The sequence below is a fragment of the Mixophyes fleayi genome, chromosome 11 (genome assembly GCF_038048845.1).
Source record: "Mixophyes fleayi isolate aMixFle1 chromosome 11, aMixFle1.hap1, whole genome shotgun sequence".
Taxonomy (NCBI): Eukaryota; Metazoa; Chordata; class Amphibia; order Anura; family Limnodynastidae; genus Mixophyes; species Mixophyes fleayi.
The window spans coordinates 90,941,731-90,966,035 of record NC_134412.1 but is presented as its reverse complement, the minus strand read 5'-3'; the positions used below and the strand labels follow the sequence as shown (position 1 = coordinate 90,966,035).

The window sequence follows — 24,305 nt, the reverse complement described above, 5'->3', positions numbered from 1 at the left end:
ACTGCGGCTAGCACGCCCCGCCCCACGTAGGCGGGGCTGCCGTACAGACAGTGCGGTCACGTGGGGGGGCCTCCAGTCTCCTGATCCCGGCCGGCCGTGACGTCACGGGCTGTTTAATGCGCGCACACGGCGGCCGGGAGCGCGCTTGTGCTGGGAGCTCCGGGATAGAGGCTGGAAGGTGAGAGCCGGAGACTGGGAAAGGGTTAATGAGCCGGGAGGGCTTTATTATGTGTGTGCGGGATGGGAGGGGGCTGCTGAGTGTCCATCTCATTGTACATGTTGTCTCTCTGTGCATCCCCGGGGTGCAGAGCTGGGTTTGAATGAACCCCACTTGCAAATTTGTGGCTTGTGGAACTACAAATCCCAGAATGCTCAGCGTGCCAGAGCATGCAGCTGCTGGGATCTGTAGTTCCACAGCAGCTGGGGAGCCTCAGCCCGCCTGTCTCTGAATGAATGAGGTTACATAACAGTAGAGGGAGTTTGCAGCAGAGTAACAATGTGTCCGTGATATTACCTGGACAGTAACAGCCTCTGTGTGGTTCCAATACACAGTTATTGTCTCCTGTCTGCCCCTGTCCTGCGGCTCCAAGACCTCAGCTGAGGCAGAACCTCTTCTGCGCTGCACTGTATCTCCTAGTGGCTTTATATTGTAGTGACTGGTAAATTATGTCCAGTTCTAGTAATCTTTACTACAGTCTGCACCCTCCCAATCATTGTAATTTAAATGGACTTATCAGATCATGCACAGGTTACATAACACAATCTCTGTCCTTAATTTGAGTTTAGCCCTTTAGCTGCTAGACAGGGAATTACAGATTCCAATATTACTTTCCATTACAGTGTCCTGAGGATGTTAAAAATGAAATTAGATGCAAGAAGGTCTGGTTTCCATCTTGCATCTGACAGATGTCTTCATATTGTCACATCCCAAGTCCACTTGTCAGCTGAGCAATAGGTCCTATCACACTTATGAGGCTACAAGTTTAGAAAGAAAATCATGTTCCTCCCAGTATCTGAGCAGTTTCATGTAGTACAAGACATATTATGAAAATACCATTTATTTATGACATTGCATGTTGGTTCATTGATTACTGCAATCTTCTACTGTTGCAATAACCCACTGTAAATTATAAGCTTCTCACAGGGATAGTGCTTCTTTAGTTCTTCGAAGATGACACTGCTGTCATCTCATGCTATAAAGCTGTTCTATTTTTACATACTATCGGTGTAATAATATTATGAGTCTTTCGTGACCGAGATACTTTAATATCCTTATAGTCTACATGTGATATTAATGGGTAATAGGTGTAATAATAGTGTGTTCTAAGGTCATTAATTCAAAAGTAAAACTTTGTGTGTGTGTATAAGAAGAATGGGGATAGTGCGTTTGCTACTAGAGCCATTTATCAGCCACTAATAATTCAGCAGCCGACGGCGACTGGCGTTTCTGGGCAGCTGTCGCTGGTGCGTTACAGTTGGGTAGAGATGGTGGAAGGTGGTGACCTGAACCAGGCATTGTAGAAATCTTTAGCCCATCCACTGCTGGCATCTGAAATATCCGTGGCTGTCCGCCAGCATGGACGAGCTGCCCGTAGTCCTGATGGGCACAGAATCTGGACACTTGTTCCCCATTGTCGTAGAGGTTGTGGGGGCTGCTGCTGCCACGCAGGTGGTCACAAGGATCATCAAACGATGAACAGAGATTCCCACGACAATGCCAGTTACACTCTCTGTGTCCAGCGGCTGAGCGGAGGAGGTATTCTAGCAGATAACGCTGTCTTCGGCTTCATAACTCCGCGGCACGGATCTATTTTCCCACGATCTTCACAAACTGTCTTATATTTGAGATGATCTAAAGTTGCGCCATCTCCAGCTGCCGTCCGTATGCCAATTTTTAAATAACTTTAGCACTTGTTAATTCCAGTGGCAGCTACTGAGACGAGGTGTGGCAAGTTTTGGCACTGATGAAATTACCTCTACGCAGTAAACCCTTTTGAGCTGAGCGCAGTCTATCATCTATCTAGCAACAAGAGACATTACAGGGGTACAAAATACTCAGCGATGTCACTAAGTCCTATTGACTCTGCAAACGTAATATTAACCCACCAATGTCTGCATCCACAAGGTACAGTCTACTGCCACACGTTCAGCAGAGATTGTTGTGTGAGATCTGATACACGCTGATGTGGATGTCGTAATACCAGTTCTGCTCCGGCACAGAAGCTTCTACTGACTTTTGCCCTAGTTTTCAAAGTGAACCGTTTGCATGCAATGCACCAATCACCGCCCACCCCTGTGGCGTTTGTTATCATAACTTTGTGTCTTCTACGCCCGAGAGCTGTAGCAATATATATATGCATCAATCTCTTTCGATTTAATTTGTGATTTTGGTATTGGTTGCAACCAATTGAGCATGCAAAGGATTATGGGTATTTTTTTACCATTCTAGAAATGCCATGGCTCTGAGGCTGTAGGTCCTGGGCAGCTTCCTCTTGTACAGGGGGAATGCAGATAATTAGCAATTTATCTGTGAAATTTGATTCTTACTGCTGGTGGGGATACGTCAGAAGGGGTTTAATACATTGCATTAAGCTGGGACTACACTACAGAAAATCACCGCAGATGCGATTTCTAAGACGATTTTACCGACTGAAAGTCCCGATGAGCAGCCGATTCATATGTACACACTACCTTCAGATCTGTGCTCTTCATCTGTTATAACCATCTGCTGACAAGATTGTGACTCTGTACAGATATCTGCCTACGCTGCTGGACCTGACTGCGTACACACTGCCACATTTGCCCGACATCGTTCCATCGTTGATCGTGATATTTAGTTTATAAAATACAATCATACGATACAATGTGATTTGATAGGATAACACATGATCCTGGCAGTGTACACACTAATGTGACATCTGGCCTGACAGTCGTTTATTGCGTGACCTGCAGGGTAATTGTGTGAAAAATCTGTAGTGTGTTCTCAGCTTTTCTCCTCTGTCTGTTTAACCCTCTCGCTGGTTCCCTTTGTTCTCCCTGGAGACCTTCTGGGACAGATAAGAAGTTTAAACACCACGAGGCTGAGCGTTGAATAAACATATCACATATCAGTAGGCACCAAGAATAGCTGCACTCTCTCCATTCCATTTTGGGATTGAGGTGACTTTACTAGCGGTGTAAGGACTAGCAAGAGCATTTATATTACAGCTGTAAAACTCTGCACATTAATGGGACTGTACTAATATAATATACAATTAAACTATGCTTTAAATGTGAAATAGAAATTCAACTGTGTCACTTTTAGCCTCTTAACTTTTAAGTGCTCCTGTTGTCTACACAGAGCCGACAGTACCATAAGGCGAACCTAGGCAGGGGCCTAGGGCCTTAATAATTGGAGGTGGGGCTCCTAAAACACTGAATGAGTAACATTTAATGCCCGCCAAACTGAGTGCCTGCCCCTTACATGAAGGAGGAGCAGTCAGCAGCTTCCTGCATGCATCCCTTCCAACTGTCCCGATTTTTGGTGGGGCATCCAGACTCGTGGGGCGTAAAAAGGGCAGGGCTTAATGTGAAAGCAGGTGGAGTTTTTGACTTTTGTCCAGCTTTTGAGATTCTAAGTAATGGGGAGCTATGTTACATGTCAGTGTGGCACTTGGCTATGATGTCATAGCCTAACGCCACACTAATTGCATACCTCCCAACTGTCCCTATTTTGGCGGGACGTCCTGATTAGCGACGCTCAAAGGGGTGGGGTTTAATGGGAAAGAGGGTGTGGCTATTTGACCAAATATGTCCATTTGTGGGCTGAATTTGGTTGTAATTCGGCAGGTGCGGAGATTATTTTGTCCCGCTTTTGGGATTCTGAATGGTGGGATAGTCCCAGTAGGAGACTATGCTCCCACATCCTCCCCCCTGCTAAAGTAATCGGAAGGGGGTGGGGGCACACTGGGGGAATAGGCCGTTTGGGGCCCTGCGTCTACACAGATAAGGCAGCCATCTTGTAGGCTTTCCATGCACAAGGAGCTGTGGTGCAGAGTGCTTATTGATATCCCTAGTTGCCTATGAATTGATTGATCCCAGTGTCCTGTATTGGTTTATTCCACACAAAATGGCTGCTTCCTCTATGTGTAGGCTACAAGTGCACTTTAAATCGCACAAAACACAAGGATGTTGGCTGATATTCTGGAAACGTCAGATTACACTTTATAATGGATATAAATTAATTACACTATCTCCTGATATCTTACCAAGTAGCAAATCTCCATATTGCAATAAATCTATCTCTTAAAAAAAATTAATACGAAAAAAAAATAATATCAGGCCAGAGGTCTCCTGTTTCAGTGAAAGTCTCCATCTCTGCTACCTGTCACCTATATATGAACTGCAGGACCCCAGGGAGTGATGAGTCAGCGACTAAAGTCTAACAGGCCCTGCTGTCTATCAGTGCACAGGCTGTCAGGGAATAACTTGTTAGTTATTGGAGATATGATTGTGATTGAGAACACTGTCCTGTCACCAGAATCCGGATATTAACCCAGCAGTGTATATATAGAAGTATATATATATATATTATTGAAGCTGAACATGTCTGGCAATCTTATTTTTAATTGAACTGTCTACCGTTGGTCATATAACATGGTTCATGGAGTAATGTTGAGTGGCCCATAGCAACCAATCATGTCCGTTTTTATTTGTCTGATTACATTAGGCTACTAAATGCTGACATCTAATTGGTTGCTATGGGTAATAACACACCATTGCACAATGTTATAACGTTGGTCGGGCCCACACCTGTCGATCATGAATTGTAGAGGACCCTATAACTGAACTGTAGTAAAGTGTGAACTCAACCATCCTCAGCTCTCTCTGTTCAGTCAGGAAATATTTAGTAGTTGCTCTCCGGATGCAGCCATATTTTTTGTAAAAAGACCTTTCGCACGCTGAAACCGAGCTGCAGGAGGAAGACCTTTATAAGAATAATTACTAATTATTCCTTCTTTCTTCTCTTCTCCCCCTAAAGTCTGTTTTATAGGCTTCATCATGGTGAACGCGAACAGCGTTGACGGCGGCAGCGCCAGCAGTAGCAGCACGGAGAACTCCAAAGAAAGCTCCCGCTGCTCCACACCGGTCCTCGACATAGAGCGACATGAGCGGCTGCGGGATAAAATGCGTCGGCGCATTGAAGCAGGGGACAAATGGTTCTCGCTGGAGTTTTTCCCGCCACGTACAGCCAGTGGCGCCGTCAATTTAATCTCCAGGTGAGTGATCCGCTCTCCAGTGAAGCTCAGGCTGGTGTCACATGGGCGAATCCTGCACCATCGTGTTTTGTCCCATACAGACCAGGGGTTCCAGAATTGTGGTCCCATAGATGTCAATATATCGTGTTAGTTGACTTATGTTTTTCACTTTCGTTGAACTCACAAGATCTTCCACTGTCGCAGGTTTGACCGTATGGGTTCTGGAGGTCCTCTCTTCATTGATGTGACCTGGCACCCGGCCGGGGATCCTGGTTCCGATAAAGACACCTCCTCCATGATCATTGCCAGTACAGCTGTGAATTTCTGCGGCCTGGAGACCGTTCTGCACATGACCTGTTGTAATCAAGTGAAGGAGGACATCACTAAGCATCTCCAGAAGGCAAAACACCTTGGTCTAAAGAATATAATGGCTCTTCGAGGGGGTAAGAGCGAAGGATTCTGATTGAGACACAGAATCAATATATCCACATGTCTTTTACGTTCGTTTAGTATGGGGTTTTAATAACTAATTCTTGACTGATGCACGGATTCTAAATACGTGTACAGGAAATATCATCCGTACTTCACTAAACTCCTATTCACACATTATGCCCCATAATAATGAAGATGCATTATTGGGTAGCACGGTGGCTGTGGTTAGCACTTCTGCCTTACAGCACTGAGGTCATGAGTTTAATTTCCGACCATGGCCTTATCTATGAGGAGTTTGTATGTTCTCCCCGTCTTTCTTCCCACACTCCAAAAACATACTGGTAGGTTAATTGGCTGCTATCAAATTAACCCTAGTCTTTCTCGGTCTGTGTGTTAGGGAATTTAGACTGTAAGCTCCAATGGAGCACTGACTGATGTGAGCGAGTTCTCTGTACAGCGCTGCGGAATTAGTGGCGCTATATAAATAAATGGTGATGATGACATACTGTCCTTTAAAGATCTTGCAGACAAACGTCTCGAGAGTGTATTGAGAAGCACATTTAATACCACTGATCGTCTTTCCATGCGGCATTCACTTCGGTCTAGCTTGCTATAGGGATGGACGTTTGGTTGTCACAGGTCCTAAAGGAGCTTCAGAACTTATCCAAATGCTTCTTTACAGGAGGTGGCCATATACCTTGGCGATGCGTTTTATATTCAGGGAGGGGGGGCTTAAGATCCGTTTGTCTATATGCTTCAAAGAAATATATTTTACAGTAGGTAAAATTCCCCTTTTTCTTTTTTAATTGCTGGTCCTTGTTTTTGGTTGCGTTACATTCTAGATCCTATCGGTGAGGAGTGGGAGGAAGAAGCTGAAGGGTTCAATTACGCGGTTGATTTGGTGAAACACATCCGGCAAGAATTTGACGACTACTTTGACATCTGCGTTGCTGGTAAATTTAAGCTTTTTCATCCGTTTTGAAGTCTAAAAAAACATTGTTGGTGTTAACGGCGGACGGTGTTAGACGTAAGCCTGTATCTCTCACCAGGTTACCCCAAAGGTCACCCAGAAGCCGAGAGCTACGAGCAAGATCTCCGCCACCTGAAGGAGAAGGTGGACGCGGGCGCGGACTTCATCGTCACTCAGCTCTTCTTCCGCTCGGCGACGTTCTTACAGTTTCTGTCGGACTGTCGAGCGATCGGCATCACCTGCCCCATCCTGCCGGGAATCTTCCCAATCCAGGTGCACCCTTCATCCTTATAGGGGTTTAATGTTTAAAGGGATTCTAACCTTTTTTATTTTTCCTTTTTTTTGTTTGCCTAATTTAAATAGGGAATGACTACTTAAAAATAGTCTTGTTTTTCGACTTCAAGCAAGGAAGTCTGCTTGCAGGGCAGATCGTTTAGTAAAGTTCCATTGTTTGCCTTCTCTAGCCCATAATGCGTTTATATATTACCAGACTTCTGTCACCCTAATTGAGGTGTGATAATCTCACAATACATGGTCTAATAGCCAGGGCCGGATTAACCCTAGGGCTAACTGGGCTATAGCCCAGGGGCCTCGGGCATCCAGGGGGCCCTTCAAAGTCCTCAGCAGCATTATTGATCGGTCCGGGGGCAAGGGCGCCCCCAGCCCGATCAATGCTGCTGAGCACTGTCAGTGCAGTCTTCGTCCCCGGGGCCGCTTAGTAATCTGCTTACTGAGGAGATCTCGCGAGAGTTCTCCTCAGTAAGGAGTTTACAGCGCGCCGCGGAAGGAGGACTGCAATGACAGGTAAGTGCTTGGGGGGGCGGCTCACATTGGGGGCCTTACGGGGGAATGGAGGCCCCCTTAGCCCAGGGGCCTCCATTCCCTTAATCCGGCCCTGCTAATAGCAAGTAATTAATGTTACATCAAGTAGATTTTTCGGTGTCTTGTACTTCTGTTCTATATTTAGCAGTTACTAGTAAATCCATAATAAATTGCAATTTATTTATTATTACGACAGAGACGTAGAGATAGATTTATCAAACCTTCAAAAATGGAAAAGTGGAGGTATTGCCATAGCAACCAATCAGATTCTAGTTGGCATTCTGTAGAATGTACTGGATAAATAACTAGAATCTGATTGGTTGCTATGGGCAACACCTCCACTTTTCCATTTTTGAAGGTTTGATAAATCTACCCCTTATACTGTGCTGATGCCCTGTGTATAGGCATCTTTTACTGCAGTAATTATGGAAAATTATCTACCTATGTTCCGGCAGTCTCATGTAGCCTCGTTTTAATTAAAATGAAAAATACATGATATTCAGTCTACCCCCACTAATTTAATTACTGCATATAAAAAGAACTAATTGTCTATTTTAATGTCTTCTTCCTGCAGGGCTACGGTTCCCTGCGACAGTTGGTGAAACTCTCCAAACTGGAAATACCCCAAGAAATTAAGGACATCATTGAACCCATTAAGGATAACGATGCCGCCATCAGGAACTACGGTATTGACCTGGCAGTGTCTATGTGTCGGGAGCTGTTGGACAGCGGTCTGGTTCATGGGCTACATTTCTATACGCTTAATCGGGAGGTGGCCACAATAGACCTATTGCGACGCCTGGGGATGTGGCAGGAAGATCCAAGGTGGGTGATGGTCATATGGTGCTATTATGGGGAGAAGACGACTGAACTAAGAGTTCCGTCCATATGTACATGGCTTGGACTAAGTTCAGGGGAGCGGGAGGTCAAGGTCAGTCTTCTGGTTGACTGCTTTGTGATGTTCACTGAGAAAATAGTTTGAGATTGTTGTGTTGTTTCCCCAATTGATCATCAGACGACCTCTGCCCTGGGCAGTGAGCGCACATCCGAAGAGGCGAGTAGAAGATGTCCGGCCGATTTTCTGGGCATCTCGGCCAAAGAGCTACATACACAGAACGCAAGAATGGGACGATTTTCCAAATGGACGTTGGTATGTACCTTGACCAAGGAACCTGGGGTTTTCTCTCCTGGTCACATTGGTGGGAAAAAAAAAACCAGAAAAGATTACAAGTTGTGTTTTTGTATTTTTTTGCAATTTCAAAGGGGTAACTCTTCGTCTCCAGCTTTTGGGGAATTGAAGGACTATTACCTTTTCTACTTGAAGAGCAAATCGCCCCGAGATCAGTTACTGAAGATGTGGGGTGAAGAGCTGAGCAGTGAAGAAAGTGTGTTCGAGGTGTTCACCAACTACATATCGGGAAACCCCAACGGTAAAGGACACAAAGTACGTTCCCTCTTGTTGAAATACTTTTCTCGACCATCGTTGAGTGCCTGGTTTTGAAGGCATGTGACCGTACTTTACTGCTCTTCACAGGTGAATTGTCTACCTTGGAACGATGACCCTCTAGCCCAAGAAACCAATTTGCTGAAGGAGGAGTTGGAGAAAGTGAATAAAAGAGGAATCCTGACCATTAACTCCCAGCCGAACGTCAACGGGAAGCCTTCGACGGACCCGGTAGTTGGCTGGGGTCCAAGCCGGGGCTATGTATTTCAGAAGGTATGTTTAATATTCTACAGGAAGTTACAATACCACGGTTCACCCTCTAGAGGTGGAGTTGAGGAGCAGGGAACTCCACCTTGGAGGGGGGAAGACGTGACATTACGTTGGAATTCTGTGCATGCCGATTGGACAGTTTACCGGTATTGTGAATTAATTAAAAGGAAATTATACTTGGAGGGGGTAAGATGACCGATGGATGTTAATAACTAATGTTTCCCTTTGTATAAGACCATTGTTTAGTTATTGTATTGTTATTACTATATTACATGATATGGCGATGAACTTGGCCTCCTCTCTCTCCGTACAGGCCTATCTGGAGTTTTTTACGTCCAGCGAGATGGTGACGGCTCTTAGCAAAGTTCTGAAAAGATACGAGCCGCGTGTAAACTACCATATAGTGAATGTCCAGGTATGCATTATATGTATGGGATGTCTTTCATTACTCTCCAGCAGTCTTAGGGCTGAATTCTGGGGTCCCAGAATAGCCCCCGCTCAGGCATAGCTTTACCAAATTCACGTAGCGCAGGTTTGGGCGGCCCTCCAAGGACCGCCCCCGAGGAATGTCCGAGTCACAGCAGCACAGATAACCTGGTTATTATGATTGCGTGTAGAGCATTGACGAGGTACAGCGCTGAACCCTTCTTGCGGAAAACATTGCCAAAACAGTCATTCAAAAATAGACCTATTTATTTTAAGTTGAAGAATACAATAATAAAATATCCCTTTTTATTTAAGGTCAGCATCTTGCCTATTTCAGATGAATACATGTTCTCCTTAGGTAGAAGTGATGTTTTTCCATGTACCCTCCTTAATTCTGCTCCGGAGAACTGGTCTGTGCCATTCTTGTATCTTCTGGAGAAATGTACAGGACTTTATATCAGTAAATTATTTCAGTCCCTGATTCTTGTCTTCAGTAACATGTCTGCCTCTGCTGGACCAGCAGAACCACAGTATACAGACATAGTGAGGAGATCTTAGTATACAACGTAAGTGAATGGAGTGTATGAAACATTATAATGATCAGACCAGTAGGGGGCAGAAGCAGGCACGGTATTAGTAACCCTTCTCCATTCATTTACAAGTAGTGGAAGGGTCCAGAACAAGTGGGGAAATACGTCATTTTCGTGGCAAATACGTATAAAATTTTCATTTACCGCAGGGAAAAAACATCACTAATTCCACCGACCTGCAGCCGAACGCTGTGACTTGGGGAATATTTCCTGGACGTGAAATTATTCAGCCGACGGTGGTGGATCCCATCAGCTTCATGTACTGGAAGGTAAATGGCCTTTTTCTTATTTCACTAACGGGGCCTTTAAGAGGCCACTGAAAATAGAATCGTTTGTATTAAAAAAAATAGTTTTTTTGACATTCACACCTTTTATATTTTCTGTAAACTTTGGATGAAGTTAACCAAGTGGCCCATCCGCTGGTTCTCCAATACCGTAACGGTCCTATGCTGTACCCCCCTCTCTCACCACCATTATTCGTGCATTGTGTTTATGTAGCTGCAATAAGTGATGCTTCTATATTGAGGCAACAATGGACTATATTCAGAGTATAGAAGACTTAGGGGTAGAGTAAACTGCAGCCCACGTGCTAAATGTAACATTGACGTCTTTCTGTGCAGGACGAAGCCTTCGCCTTGTGGATCGAGCAGTGGGCCAAACTCTACGAGGAGGAGTCTCCGTCCCGCATGATTATCCAGTATATCCACGACAACTATTTCTTGGTCAACCTGGTGGACAATGACTTCCCCCTGGAGAACTGCCTGTGGCAGGTAATCGAGGACACGTTTCAGGAACTTGATAATCCCACGGAGCAGTGACAACGTGGAGGTCCTGACGCAGAGCTCGCTACCTCATGGAATACAAAACAGTCCACTGCCTCATATCCGCCCCCCTCCCGCACAGAGGTGTGGCGTGGCCCAACCTCCAGTTCCTGACGTCCATACGTTGATCTCCGCATCTGGTCGCGGACATGACCCGTGTACTTTGTCGTCCATAGTCTGAGAGAGTTTCATACACAGTACTATTTACATAGAACCGGACCAGGTAGATACGATATATTCATAGGAACGGAGACAAGGTCTTGTGTATCCAGTTGGCTTGACCTGTTACTGTCTCAAGATAGACCGTTTTTTAATAGGAAGTCGCAGTTCTGCTTTCCCAACGACTGCTTCCCTATATATTTCCCTGGTAACTATGAAACGTTAACCGGCTTGTCTGGTGGCACCAGGCGCATCCGCGTAGAAGGTGGCTGCATAGCGGGAGCGTCTGGATAATCCACGGATCTCGCAATAGATCACTTGAAGCATAACTCGCCCGAAGGAACAAGCAGACGACACAATGTGTCACGGAGGGGTTTTTATTTATTAGAATTGTTTTATTTTGATCGCAGACACGAGGCGATAACACTACATAGACACTATGCCGCTGGGCATCCCCCCGTGTAAGGTGAAAAGAGCCGTCCTAGTGTGTGCGTCAGTCCTAAGCTAATTTTTCTAAAGGGAAACGGTATCTCGAAATATTTTTAAGATGTTTTGTAAAATGAAATGTAGAGCTGAAATGTGATGTGATGACTTTTCTGGGGAGGGGCAGGGTGCTGTGTTGATCTTTATCCATGTGTGGATACGATATGTAAAACAACTATAGGTAATGATTAAAAAAAACAAACTAAAACCAGTGTTTGGGGGGGATTTTGGAATCCAATTAAGTAGCGGTTTATAAAATGATATGTGAAACGAAGTTTTAATTTTGTTCTATTTTGATTCCTGTCTTTATGTTGGATTACATGGAATTATTGGAAACTTTATTATAATAAAAATTTAACAAAATGCTGTAACAAAAAAATGTCATGACTACAAAAACTGTACCTAATGTCTCCTGTACATTAGTATATAAGTGTCTGCGGGATAGGTATTACTGCGGCTCCAGATGTGGGGGCCCCACTGTAGAATGTCAGGAATTTATCTTGCAGGAAATAGATTTCTAGATCGCTTCATTGAATAAGCGGCTGGGTCACCTTTTGGTTTCTGTAATATTCACAGGTCAGCTGCTGAGATATGGGGTGTGATCCTTCTATAATCGTTCCTCCCTGTGGGTTGTCGCCTTCTGCTGAACAAACGTTTATAGTTTTGTGAGATATAAAGTGCAGCGTTCCCATAAAACCTCATTGCTGTAGGTGCGTTCTGTGACCACAATGTGTTTGTTGGAGGTTACAGACACCCCGACCTTCATAGAGGGCTGAGCAGTTGGTTGTATTTGGCAGCAGAATGTGGTGAACTAATTTAAAATGCAAAAGTTCTACGGGCAGAATTCTGAACAGGTGGATTCTGTGTTTGTGGATCTGTTAATGATTTGCGTTCTTGGTTTTGGCACCTTGTGCTGTAGAGTGTTCTGTGGGTCGTGGCTGAAGCTTGGTCAGTGAAAGAAGAGATTAATCAGCCGTGGACATGGTCCGATGTATACACAGCCGGTCAGCCATGGGCAAGCCTGTGGATCTCCAAGTGTTGTGAAACTACAAGCCCCAGCATGCTTTGACAGTAGTTAGCCAGCTGATAGCTGTCAGAGCATGCTGGGACTTGTAGTTTCACAACATCTGGTGAGCCACGCCTGGTGTAGGTCATCACAAGCTGACATAAAGACACCCTTCATACTGGTTACTGTTCTAATGTATAACATGGAAATATCAGCCAACGCACTTTTATATTGTCCTAAAATCCAACATTATCCACATTCTGTGACCTTGTGCATCTTGTCCTGTTTTCTCACTATTAAAGACTTCCTTGTGATTAAGAATAAATAATTTACCGTCTACAAACTGGACGATTAGACTTTATGGAGATCATCACTCTGCTGTAGACATTATAATCATTTATAAGTATCACATGAGCATAATACACAGCAGTTCCCAGAGAGTATTGAATCCTTTACATAAGACTCCTCTCCACTGGAGCTTACAATCTAAGACACACACACATTTGCCAGCACCCAATAAAGTATGACGCAAACACAGGGGGTCTGGTTCATTGAGAGGTGTAAATGGGGATACGTTGTGTATTTTGTGCACAATTACTCTACATGTATCCAGGACCGGAACATACAACGGAGTGCAGAAACGTCCAATTCATGAGTGCAAAGGACCCTTACTACAGCCTATGATGTCAGGGGCGGAACGCGTAGTGAACTGGGCGTATGCCTGTAGTCAATGTACAGTAAGAGAGTGCCAAGCTCGAGCGCACACAGCAGTGTCTGATACAAGCTTTGGTTGTCTCAAAGGTACGTGATTTTCTGTCGTATCACTTGTACCAGCAACAGGTCAGGTGTAAGTGCAGATTACTAGTAATGACTGCTGTCATTTTATGTACAGTAATAACATCCTAATAAATATGTTTAAAGAAAAACAACTTTTTCATTTTGTAATGTTTTGTCATTAATGACTATATCATTAACAGGTGTCTTTCGTTAGAATTAGAATAGTTTTTTTTTCCTCTGTGTATTTTTGTTACTTTATATTCCACGTATGTATGGGACGTATCCTGCAGCATCTGGTCTGCTGGAGCGGAGTGGACCAAGATCTGTATTAATCACCAGATGTATCTTATTATCCGCTCCTTGATGAACACGGACACATGATGTATGCACAATTTACATGTGTGTGGTTTTGTTTTTTGTTTTTTGTTTTTTAAGAAAAGGTACGTTAGCTTTGCGTTCGTTAATAAATAGGAATCAGGGAGAACCTACAAACCCCGGACGTAGTATGTCTAGCACAATACATGTGGCATATATTCTATTCTGTGCCTGTAATTATTTTTATATAGGCAAGATCTACAAGTATAGTAGGAGAAGGCACTGTACTAGTATACAGCAAGGTGTTGGGTTAAATGTTTTGGGAGGGGGAAGACCTAGATCATTTCTTACTCCAGCGGGATCATTTAAGAATTTTTCCTTTGATTAAATAACTACTCAATAGTTATAGTTATTAGTGGGGTATACTTCATACTGATTGATCTAGGTGGCTTTTAACAGCTATAGTGATGACTTGTGTTGTATAATTAGGGTGTGTTACTCTGGTCTCTTTATAAACAGTTACATTTTGTGTACACCCAGCAGGTACAGACCTGTGCTTCTGTTGCTCGGCTTCTTTATATAGAACAGTGACTTACTATAACACTTTGAGTGTTTGGCAGCTACGACAGTGCCTCTGTGGACTTTAGGCTTCCTGGATTTTAATGGATTACAATAAAATTTGGATTGTGTTAAGCTTGAAGTGCAGTAAGCTCGTAGCTCTGTACTATGGGCGTGAGCCTGAATCTTACCATCTACGTATCCGGAATTCTAGCAGATGAAATACACATTACACCTTTGTCTACATTGCATACACTATATATATATATATATATATATATATTTCGTCTAGCCATCACAGTTTGCCCTTTGTCAAAGTCGCTTAGATGCTTACGTTTGCCTGTTTTTTCCTGCTTCCAACACATCAACTTCAAGAACTGACTGTTAACTTGCTGCCTAAAATACCCCACCCCATTACAGGTGACATTGTAACCAGATAATTAATGTTATTCACTTTGTCAGTGACTTTAATGTTGTGGCTGATCGGTGTCTATCATGTCAGGGTTTTCTTTTCACACTCCTAGAATACCTTCTGAATCTGTCTCCTCTGGAGGGGCGGAGCTACCAGCAAATCACAACAGGACCGGTCTAGGGTGGACCCTTCTCAGAAATAATTATTGTGAAAAAGGAAAATATTATTGTGTCAAGGGTGCAAGTACAAAGAAGGGATCCCCCAGGCGTGGGACCACGTCTAAAACACCATTAACTCTATACAAAGATGTTTAAATAACATACGTGTTTAAGATATCGGAAAATCCATCATTATATCTGCTCAGGATGGGACGACCTTGTGATTCTATATGCCCGGAATGTAGGTAATATTCATAGTTACAGTGAGCAAAGCCATTGCTTTTCCTCTTTATAAACTCCCCGCAAAGTGCAACCCTGCAGATGTGTCCCTCAAATACTGCAGCTTCTCTTAACAAGGGAAAACAAACTTGCTGTTTATTTACAAGGAGAATGAATTGAGCCTCTTGACATCAAAACTACATATTGCAATCTAAAACATGTTGTTCTGCCTATCATCCTTCATGAAGAATTTTCATCAAAATGTAATGTTCAGAATATTGTGTAATATTAAATCAGGGTCAAAATAGCCTTGTTCCTTCATACACATATATTACATATATTGTTTTATCATCGTTCTCCGGTATGTTTGGTTGTAGTACCTTCTTTTGCCCTGCAGGTGTCGCTGTTGCTCAAATACACTTATTGACAAAATCTAAACGGCAACATTCTACACTGTTCACTTATTTCCTAATGAAATGAATGGTCTGGTAATATTATAATAACGTTTTACGTAGACCTAATTTACCTTGTGCCAGTGACAAACAAATCCGTTGTCCTGATTGGAACATGGGAATTATTCAGGCTAAGGGGGGAGATTTACTAAACTCCGGTTTATTGTGATGTTTGCAAACTGCCAGGCTTTGTATGCGGGTTTCAAAACCAAACTGCACCATTTACATCCTGCGGGTTGGAGAGTAAAAACTCAGACCGCATCCAATGTGCAGAGGTTTGCAAACCCCTAAACCGCGTGGTAAATTTACTGTGCCATTTGCCTATGTGGCGTGCCCGGTGAGCTGTACCGTGCCCGGCTTCCTTGCTCAGGACGTTGCCACACTGCCAGCGTCATTTATGCCTCGGCCCTTTTAATAGTTCATCATAGACCAGCTGCCGGTATGACACTGTCCCAGCACGGTCGGAGGTTACCGGCTGCCAGAGCCGCCTCGTTCTCCCCTTTACGGGGAGTTCAAATGTTTTAGATGTTTCGATCTGTCAACAGGGCCGCACGGAGGATTGTCGGGGGGGAGAGAGAGCTGCTGCGCATGCGTCGGCGCTGTATACAATACAGCACCGCCGCAGACGCTTCTTTGACAGCGCCGCGGCTGCTGTATAGGACAGTGGCCACTTAGTTAGCGCAGGGGGGGGGGGGTTTCTAGAGACTCAGAAAACCCCCCCCCCCTGCGTGCGCCACTGAGATAGGCATAAAAATCAGACATCTGCAGAGAAGTCTTAATCATTTTGTTTATGGAATGTAGTGAACTCTATACTGTAAGAAAGATCCCGGAATCCCTGCATCGTACAGTACAGAATAAAGTATAGAATCTACTAGACTGGCGGCTCCCAGGGGCTGTCTCAGGGGGGCCGCGGCGATGTCTCAGGGGGGCCGCGGCGATGTCACGGGGGTGCCGCGGGCCAGCCATAAAAAAAAAAGAACACAGAAACTTACCAATCCGCGGGGTGCCGGGACCCAGCAGCCTCCTCTCTCCCGCAGCCTCCTCTCTCCCGCAGCTGTCACTGAATATCGACGTCAGTAACAAGCTACTGTGGGAGAGAGGAGTCTGCTGGGTCCCGGCGCCCCACAGATTGGTAAGTTTGTGTTTTTTTTTTTTATGGCTGGCGCCTGGCGCGGGGCAGAGTGAGAGGGATCGCGACAGCGGGGCAGAGGTGGGGGACAGAGGGCAGAGGAGGGGGACAGCGAGGCAGAGGTGGGGGACAGCGAGGCAGAGGAGGGGGACAGCGAGGCAGAGGAGGGGGACAGCGAGGCAGAGGAGGGGGACACAGAGAGCAGAGGAGGGGGACACAGAGAGCAGAGGAGGGGGACACAGAGAGCAGAGGAGGGGGACACAGAGAGCAGAGGAGGGGGACAGAGAGCAGAGGAGGGGGACAGAGAGCAGAGGAGGGGGACAGAGGGGGGACACAGCGTGAGAGAGGGCAGTGGAGGGGGACACAGCGTGAGAGAGGGCAGTGGAGGGGGACACAGCGTGAGAGAGGGCAGAGGGGGCAGTGTGTCTGGATGCAGAGGGGGCAGAGTGCCTGAGGGCAGAAGGGGCAGAGTGTCTGGATGCAGAGGGGCATTTTTGCATACAACTAAATAAGTATTTCTGTCCTGACCTAAATACTTATTACAATTTTTTGACCCAACTACTTCTAAAACAAGACTGCTCAATAATTATTTTGGAGGGGTGCCTTGAAAAAGTTTGGAGACTCTAAGGGTGCCGCGAACTGCAAAAGTTTGGGAACCACTGTGCTAGACTACGACATGGAAGCCCAGAGGAATTATAACCAAGAGTGTAATTACAGCCATAGCTGCCCATGACACCGCTATAGAACCCGACAGCAGTGGGAGCCCCGTCCCAGAGGAGAAAACATATCTTAAAGTAGTTTTTCTTTCTTTCTTTTATGAACATTGGGGCTGAATATGTGACGTTTTAAAGCTGGGTACAGACTATAGAAAATTACTGCAGATATGATTTCAGTAACGATTTCACCAACGACTGAAAGTCCTGATGAACATATAGATCCCTGTGTACACACTATGTACGATTTACCTTCAGAGCTGTGATCTTCATCTCTCATAACCATCTGCTGAAAAGATCGTGACTCTGTCCACTGTACAGATATCTGCACGATAATTGCATGAAATCACTGTAGTGTGCACCCAGCTTCATACTGGGGTAAAACTGTGGTGGCCGTACGCCCGGACTATGGGATATGCAGCGCTGAGCTCCTAGGGTTATCTTACAGATAAGGCAAAGTCAAAATCAGACGCATGTGTGGTTGGTGTCTACCCGCTCCTACTGTACTGAGCTTAGATGTGGATGTCCTGACCCCCTCTGTGGGCAAGATACATGCAACTCAAAATACAGATGCCACGCGTGCAGGGCCGGTGCTAGGGTCCACGGCGCCCCCGCAAAAATCGGCTCCTCCCCCCCCCCGCAAAAATCACCTCCCTCCTCTCCTTACCTTGTCTCACCACCGCCGCCTCTCTGCTCCATCTCCTCCCGTACACTCACTGACACTAGTAAGTGGAGGGGAGGAGACGGAGCAGAGAGGCGGCGGTGGTGACAAAATAGCCTCTTCCCCCCCTACCCGTCCATCTGAATGCTGTGCGGCGGCCGTGACAGGTATGGTCAGCGGTCGCCGCACAGTTTTAAAGTCATTTAGTATTCTGTGGCGCCCTCCAGAGCCGGCGCCCTAGGCAAGTGCCTAACCTTGCCTAATGGGAACGCCGGGCCTGCACGCATGGGCATGGACGGTGTAAACATTTTTATGCAAGTTGCATTTCTCCGTGCGTTCAACTTCGAATCAGGTCCATTGTCCACTTGCTGCTGCACCAGTGACGACGGGCATGACTCCTTTGTGCCATATCTTCCATGAAACAGCTCTGCACACACTCAGAAACAGACCTCACACCAATGAACGCAACTGCTTGCAGCTCATGTCCGAAGGCGAATAAGACGACTGGCGACGATTTTAAGGACGGAACGGGGGAGGGAAGTAACGGACGTAGGTCGTGTACAGTGAGAGCGTGCCAACGCAGATGTAGGAGAGTCAAGTCCTGGGTTTTTCTTAAGTACGCTTGGTTTATGTTGTACGACATCGGGTAGGTGTCAGTGCCGACTGGTAGTGGTGACTCATAACGCAATGTCTTTAGAAAACTACACGTATGCGTGCCGCTAGATAGCGCCGAAAATGTGCATGCACGTAAAATAGACTATAAAAACACAGTGTATGTACGGTACACATTAAGAACATCTTGATTTATGTAATTAATGTAACAATAAGATTATAAAAAAATATATATTTTTTACCACCCATATTTTTATTAATTATTATACTGTTTAAAGTTGTTTATTTATTTTATAATATTTTTTTGCAGGCCTTCTGAGGTGACTGTATATTACACATAAGCTTTTGCGCATTCTGCAGTAAGGTTTAGGCAGAGCGTAGTTACACCCAGATCACAATCGAAATGCATCTTGATATCTGCTTAGAATACAGTCACAAGTGTGTGCAAGTTGCATTCCCATTTGAATGAGACCCATTGTCTGTGATTTAATGATTTTGTGCCCTCTTGTGGCCGCTCTTGAGAACTGCAAGTCATTGCTCACAGTCACTGTTCTGCCCATTGTCTGTAATGTAATGATTTTGTGCCCTCTTGTGGCCGCTCTTGAGAACTGCAAGTCATTGCTCACAGTCACTGTTCTGCCCATTGTCTGTGATTTAATGACTTTGTGCCCTCTTGTGGCCGCTCTTGAGCATTGCAAGTCATTGCTCACAGTCACTGTTCTGCCCATTGTCTGTGATTCAGCCTCGGACTGGCTTGCCGGACAGCCGGACTATTCACCGGTAGGCCCGGCCGCATTGAAGATCCGCCCCCTCCGCTGTTAGGGCGGAGCTTACAGAGAAGATGTCATTTGCTATGGCGGCGGCGACACTTCGATAACAAACCCTACTGCGCAGGTGCAGAGAGCTGTCTCTCTTCACCTGCACGGTAGTGTTATTTTTAACTTTCAGCGGGGGAGTTTATCTTGCCGCGGCCGCCCAGAAGAGCAGGAGTCTGGTGTTTCTGGTTGGAGGTGGTGAAGGTATAGAAACATTACAGCCCTACCTATCAATATCTCTCATATAACAATAATTGCAATATCTCTCTGTTATCAGCAAGTATTAGTCTAATTTCTAGATGCTGACATAAAAATGATTTTCAGGGACTCTTTGCTGATGGGCTAATGTGTGTGTTGGTAATGTGTGTGTTAGTGTTATGGTAATGTGTGTGTGTGTGTGTGTGTGTGTGTGTGTGTGTGTGAGCAATGAGGCTTGTGGCAATGTAAAGGGGGTGAGGACAGGGGGGTTTGTTAAAGTGAAACAGGGGTGAGCAGGGGGAGCTTATAAACAAAATGGGGTGAGAGCAGGGGGGCTTATTAGGTGAAATGGGGGTGAGAGCAAGGGTCCTTCTTATAAGTGAAATGGGGTGAGAACAGGGGGGGGGGGCTTATTATAAGTGAAATAGGGTGAGAACAGGGGGGTTTATTATAAGTGAAAAGGGGGGTGGGGGCAGGGGACTTGTGGTAATGTAATGTGGGTGTGAGGTAGGTGGTGGCTAATGTGTGCTATTTTATTTGTGGGGTGATGGTGGGCAATTTAATTAATTAACTGGGCCTATTAATTTAAGATGAGGTGGTGCCACCGTTAATTTAATGCTGGGGTAGTTTGGGGCTATTAATTGAATATGGGGCTAAGTTTGGACAGCAGGGCTATTTATTAAATGTGAATGTGAATTATTTAATGCCAGGATGGTTGTGGGAAATGGTTATATTTATTAAACGTTAAATGCTATTTATTGCTAGGCCTGTTTAGAGGTAGGGAAATAGGTTTATTTATTAAATACAGATGCTATTAATTTAATGTCGGGCCTGGTTGGAGGGAAATAGATCTATTTATCACAGTGAATACTATTATTTTAATGTTGGGGCTGCTGTTATTAAACGTGTGTACTATTTATTTAAGGCCAAGGGCTGGTTGGAGTTTTCTAACTTTCTTGTACCCATTTTTTTTCCAGATAGGACTCCCAACATTCCTGGATCCAGACAAGCAACAACTGAGCTAAAGACACCAGCAGCCACAGGTCAGGAAAGCGACAAGAACAGGACACACATACAGCAGGCGCACCCACTAACATTGGGTGCACACACATACTGGGCTCCGACTACCATTTGTTTGGCACCGCCTACATGAGGCCACTTTCAGACGTTTTTTCCAGTGCCACTTTAAGTTCACAATCTGCCCCTGCCCTTTTATATGTAGGTGGGGCACACCCGAGTCGCAAACTTGCAAAGCGCAAGTCAACTGCACCGTTAAGAGTCGCACACGTCATTACGTTGGAGCCTGCCCAGCCGACCACGGAGAGGAGATGAAGCAGAGGTAAGTCACGTTTACTTTATTTTATTGTAATTTTTTATTTGCTTTTTTTTTTTTTAACTTGACAATGTTCCCTTTTTACATGGTGGGGGGGGGGGTAGCATGTTCTTTGCATAATATGGTTTGGGGGCAGTACTCTGTGGGATATTATTGGTTGGGGGCAGTACTTTGTGGAATACTATGAATTGTGGCTTAAATTGAACAATTTGGCATAAGCTGAACTGGGGCACTACTGTGTTGCATAATATGAACATTTATTTGTTCCATTATTATTACTAATATATATGTATATATAATGTAATTACTTTGTGCCCTCTTGTGGCTGCTCTTGAGCACTGCATGTCATTGCTCACAGCCACTGTTCTGCCCATTGTCTCTAATGTAATGACTTTGTTCCCTCTTGTGGCTGCTCTTGAGCATTGCAAGTCATTGCTCACAGTCACTGTTCTGCCCATTGTCTGTGATTTAATGACTGTGCCCTCTTGTGGCTGCTCTTGAGCACTGCAAGTCATTGCTCACAGCCACTGTTCTGCCCATTGTCTCTAATGTAATGACTTTGTGCCCTCTTGTGGCTGCTCTTGAGAACTGCTAGTCATTGCTCACAGAAACTGTTTTGCCCATTGTCTGTGATTTAATGACTGTGCCCTCTTGTGGCCGCTCTTGAGAACTGCAAGGATTTTGCTGGTGCAGTCGGTTGCTCACAGCCACTGCTCTGCTATATCAAGGAAAATATATTTTTGCCACTTGTGAAAATGCATCTAATTAAGTGGGTGACAACTAGAGATGGTCACTGACCCCCGTGTTTTGGTTTTGGATTCGGTTTTGGATCTGGATTACCGTCGTGTTTTGGTTTTGGTTTTGCAAAACCGCCATTGCGTGTTTTGGTTTTGGTTTTGGTTTTGTTTGGTTTTGTTTTGCTATTTTTTGGGAAAATCCATGTTTTTGGGCCTAAATTAACCCAATTTAGTGCTCCAACTGTTTTAGAGACAAGTAATCTAATTGTTGAGGTAATAAATCATCCAAAAAAACAGTTTAATTCTTCGTTGGTAGGCCTATTCTACACACAAAACAGATTGTCTTCCTCTCCATCTATGCATATTGGCAATGCAGCCATCGTCTTTGAATGTATATTACACCCTACACTTATAGTTAAATATGTAAAGAAATGGAAAAAGCCAGTTTGGTTTCTGTCTCTCAAGGCCCCCCTCCACTTGTATAAAATAGCAAAAAATTCAGCCATTATAGACTGTACAATATTAATTGACATGGAGAAAGCCAGTTTGGTTTCTGTCTCTCTAGGCCCCCCTCCACTTGTATAAAATACTAAAAAATTCAGCCATTATAGACTGTACAATATTAATTGACATGGAGAAAGACAGTTTGGGGTCACTCTGTCTCTCTAGGCCCCCCTCCACTTGTATAAAATACCAAAAAATTCAGCCATTATAGACTGTACAATATTAATTGACATGGAGAAAGCCAGTTTGGTTTCTGTCTCTCTAGGCCCCCCTCCACTTGTATAAAATACTAAAAAATTCAGCCATTATAGACTGTACAATATTATGAAAAATGGACAAAGCCAGTTTAGGGTCACTCTGTCTATAACACCCTACCCTTAAGGATAAATTGCCCTAACAGCAGCCTTTCAAGATGGTATGTGATATGGAAATGCCACAAGTCCCTTTCCTCTTTGGGGGTAGATTGCACCCTACACTTACATAGAAAGTTTTAAAAAGATGTTATCGGCATCATCTTCAGCTTCATCCTCACCCTCATCAGTGTGTACGTCATCATCACAGACTATCAATTCATCGCCGCTTGAATCCGCCATTAGAGAACAGTCAGTGCTTGGATGTCTTGGATGGTGAAGGCCTTCCTCGTGGAAGATGTAGTTCATTTTTATAAACATCATTTTCTCCACATTTTTGGGAAGTAACCTTCTACGGCGATCACTGACTAAGTTCCCTGCTGTGCTGAACACTCGTTCAGAGTACACACTGGAGGGTGGGCAGCTTAGGTATTGCAAAGCAAGTTTGTACATGGGTTTCCAAATGGCCTGCTTTTCTTCCCAGTAAGGAAAGGGACTGTCTGACATTTCCATATCAACTACCTCTTGAAAGTAATCCTCCACCATCCTTTGCATGTTTATACTCATATTGGATGGACTTATGGGCAAAGTGACACATTTTTTTGAAAAATCCTTCAAACCAGCCCAGATGTTAAATTGTTCTCGTCTGCCCCCTGTGTCTTCCCTGCTTCTTTTTTGGAAATTTAATTTTTTACGAGCAACAGCTTGAGAAAGTGAAGGAGGACACGTCGTCAAGCCGAGGCCCAGTTCAGCGGCCAACTTGCTGAGCAATAGCTCCTTGCAAAAGTTCACATCTCGCTCATTTACAAGTAAAGACTCAATGTAGGTTTTAAACCTTGGATCAAGCACAGTGGCCAAAACGTACTGATCCGAGTTCAAGATCTTAATAACTCGAGGATCATTGTGAAGCGAATTAAGTACTTGATCGACAAGGCCAACATACTTTGCTGAATTGCTTGCTTTCAGCTCCTCCTTCATTTTCTCAAGCTGCTTTTCCAATAGTCTAATTAAAGGAATGACTTGGCTCAAACTAGCAGAGTCTGCACTGACCTCACATGTCACAACTTCAAATGGTTTCAGCACCTTGCACAGCACTGAAAGGATTCCCCACTGTGCAAGAGTGAAATACATCCCCCCTCCTTTCCCAATGTCATGACTTGTGCAATATGCTTGGATGGCTTTGCGCTGTTCCTCCATCCTCTGAAGCATGTACAGGGTGGAATTCCACCGAGTTACCACCTCTTGCTTAAGTTGGTGGCAGGGCAAGTTAAACTGCTCTTGGAGCTGCTGTAATCTCCTACATGCTGTGGCTGAATGCCTGAAATGGCCTGAAATTTTACGGGCCACCGAAAGCATCTCCTGCACCTCACGGTTATTTCGTAGGAAGCTCTGCACCACCAAGTTGATGGTGTGAGCAAAACAGGGAATATGTTGGAAATCACCCAGCTGTAATGCTCGCACTATATTGTTGGCGTTATCTGAAATGACATACCCTGGGGAGAGTCCGAGTGGTATAAGCCATGCATCAATCACATCTCTCAGTTTGCGTAACAAATTGTCAGCCGTATGCCTGTTAGTGAAGCCGGTGATACAAAGAGTGGCCTGCCTGTGACAAATGTTACGTAGTGGTGTACATGCTGCTGCTGTTCCTGCTGGTGAAGGTGAATGACCAACCCAGTGGGCTGTCACAGTCATATAGTCT

General features: G+C 44.7%; 2 protein-coding genes and 1 long non-coding RNA gene across 3 annotated transcripts in view; 2 read left to right on the top strand and 1 right to left on the bottom strand.

Annotated features, from left to right (window-relative positions):
• The window catches only part of LOC142107082 (uncharacterized), a 311,806-nt gene that overhangs the window by 75,940 nt on the left and 211,561 nt on the right, over positions 1-24,305 (bottom strand). The gene's annotated exons all lie outside the window — the stretch shown is intronic.
• MTHFR (methylenetetrahydrofolate reductase) lies at positions 79-13,483 on the top strand. Its single transcript, XM_075190234.1, has 12 exons — positions 79-178; positions 5,021-5,258; positions 5,442-5,680; positions 6,512-6,622; positions 6,719-6,912; positions 8,036-8,286; positions 8,477-8,611; positions 8,725-8,905; positions 8,996-9,178; positions 9,489-9,590; positions 10,341-10,460; positions 10,812-13,483. Exons 2-12 carry the CDS (start codon positions 5,041-5,043, stop codon positions 11,007-11,009), a joined length of 1,932 nt encoding a protein of 643 aa, XP_075046335.1. The 5' UTR covers positions 79-178; positions 5,021-5,040; the 3' UTR covers positions 11,010-13,483.
• MAD2L2 (mitotic arrest deficient 2 like 2) overlaps positions 19,549-24,305 on the top strand; it is a 102,324-nt gene continuing 97,567 nt past the window's right edge. Inside the window, exons 1-3 of the mRNA XM_075190231.1 lie at positions 19,549-19,685; positions 20,657-20,722; positions 20,902-21,018. The gene's annotated coding sequence lies outside the window, so the exon portion shown is untranslated. The remainder of the gene's footprint in view (positions 19,686-20,656; positions 20,723-20,901; positions 21,019-24,305) is intronic.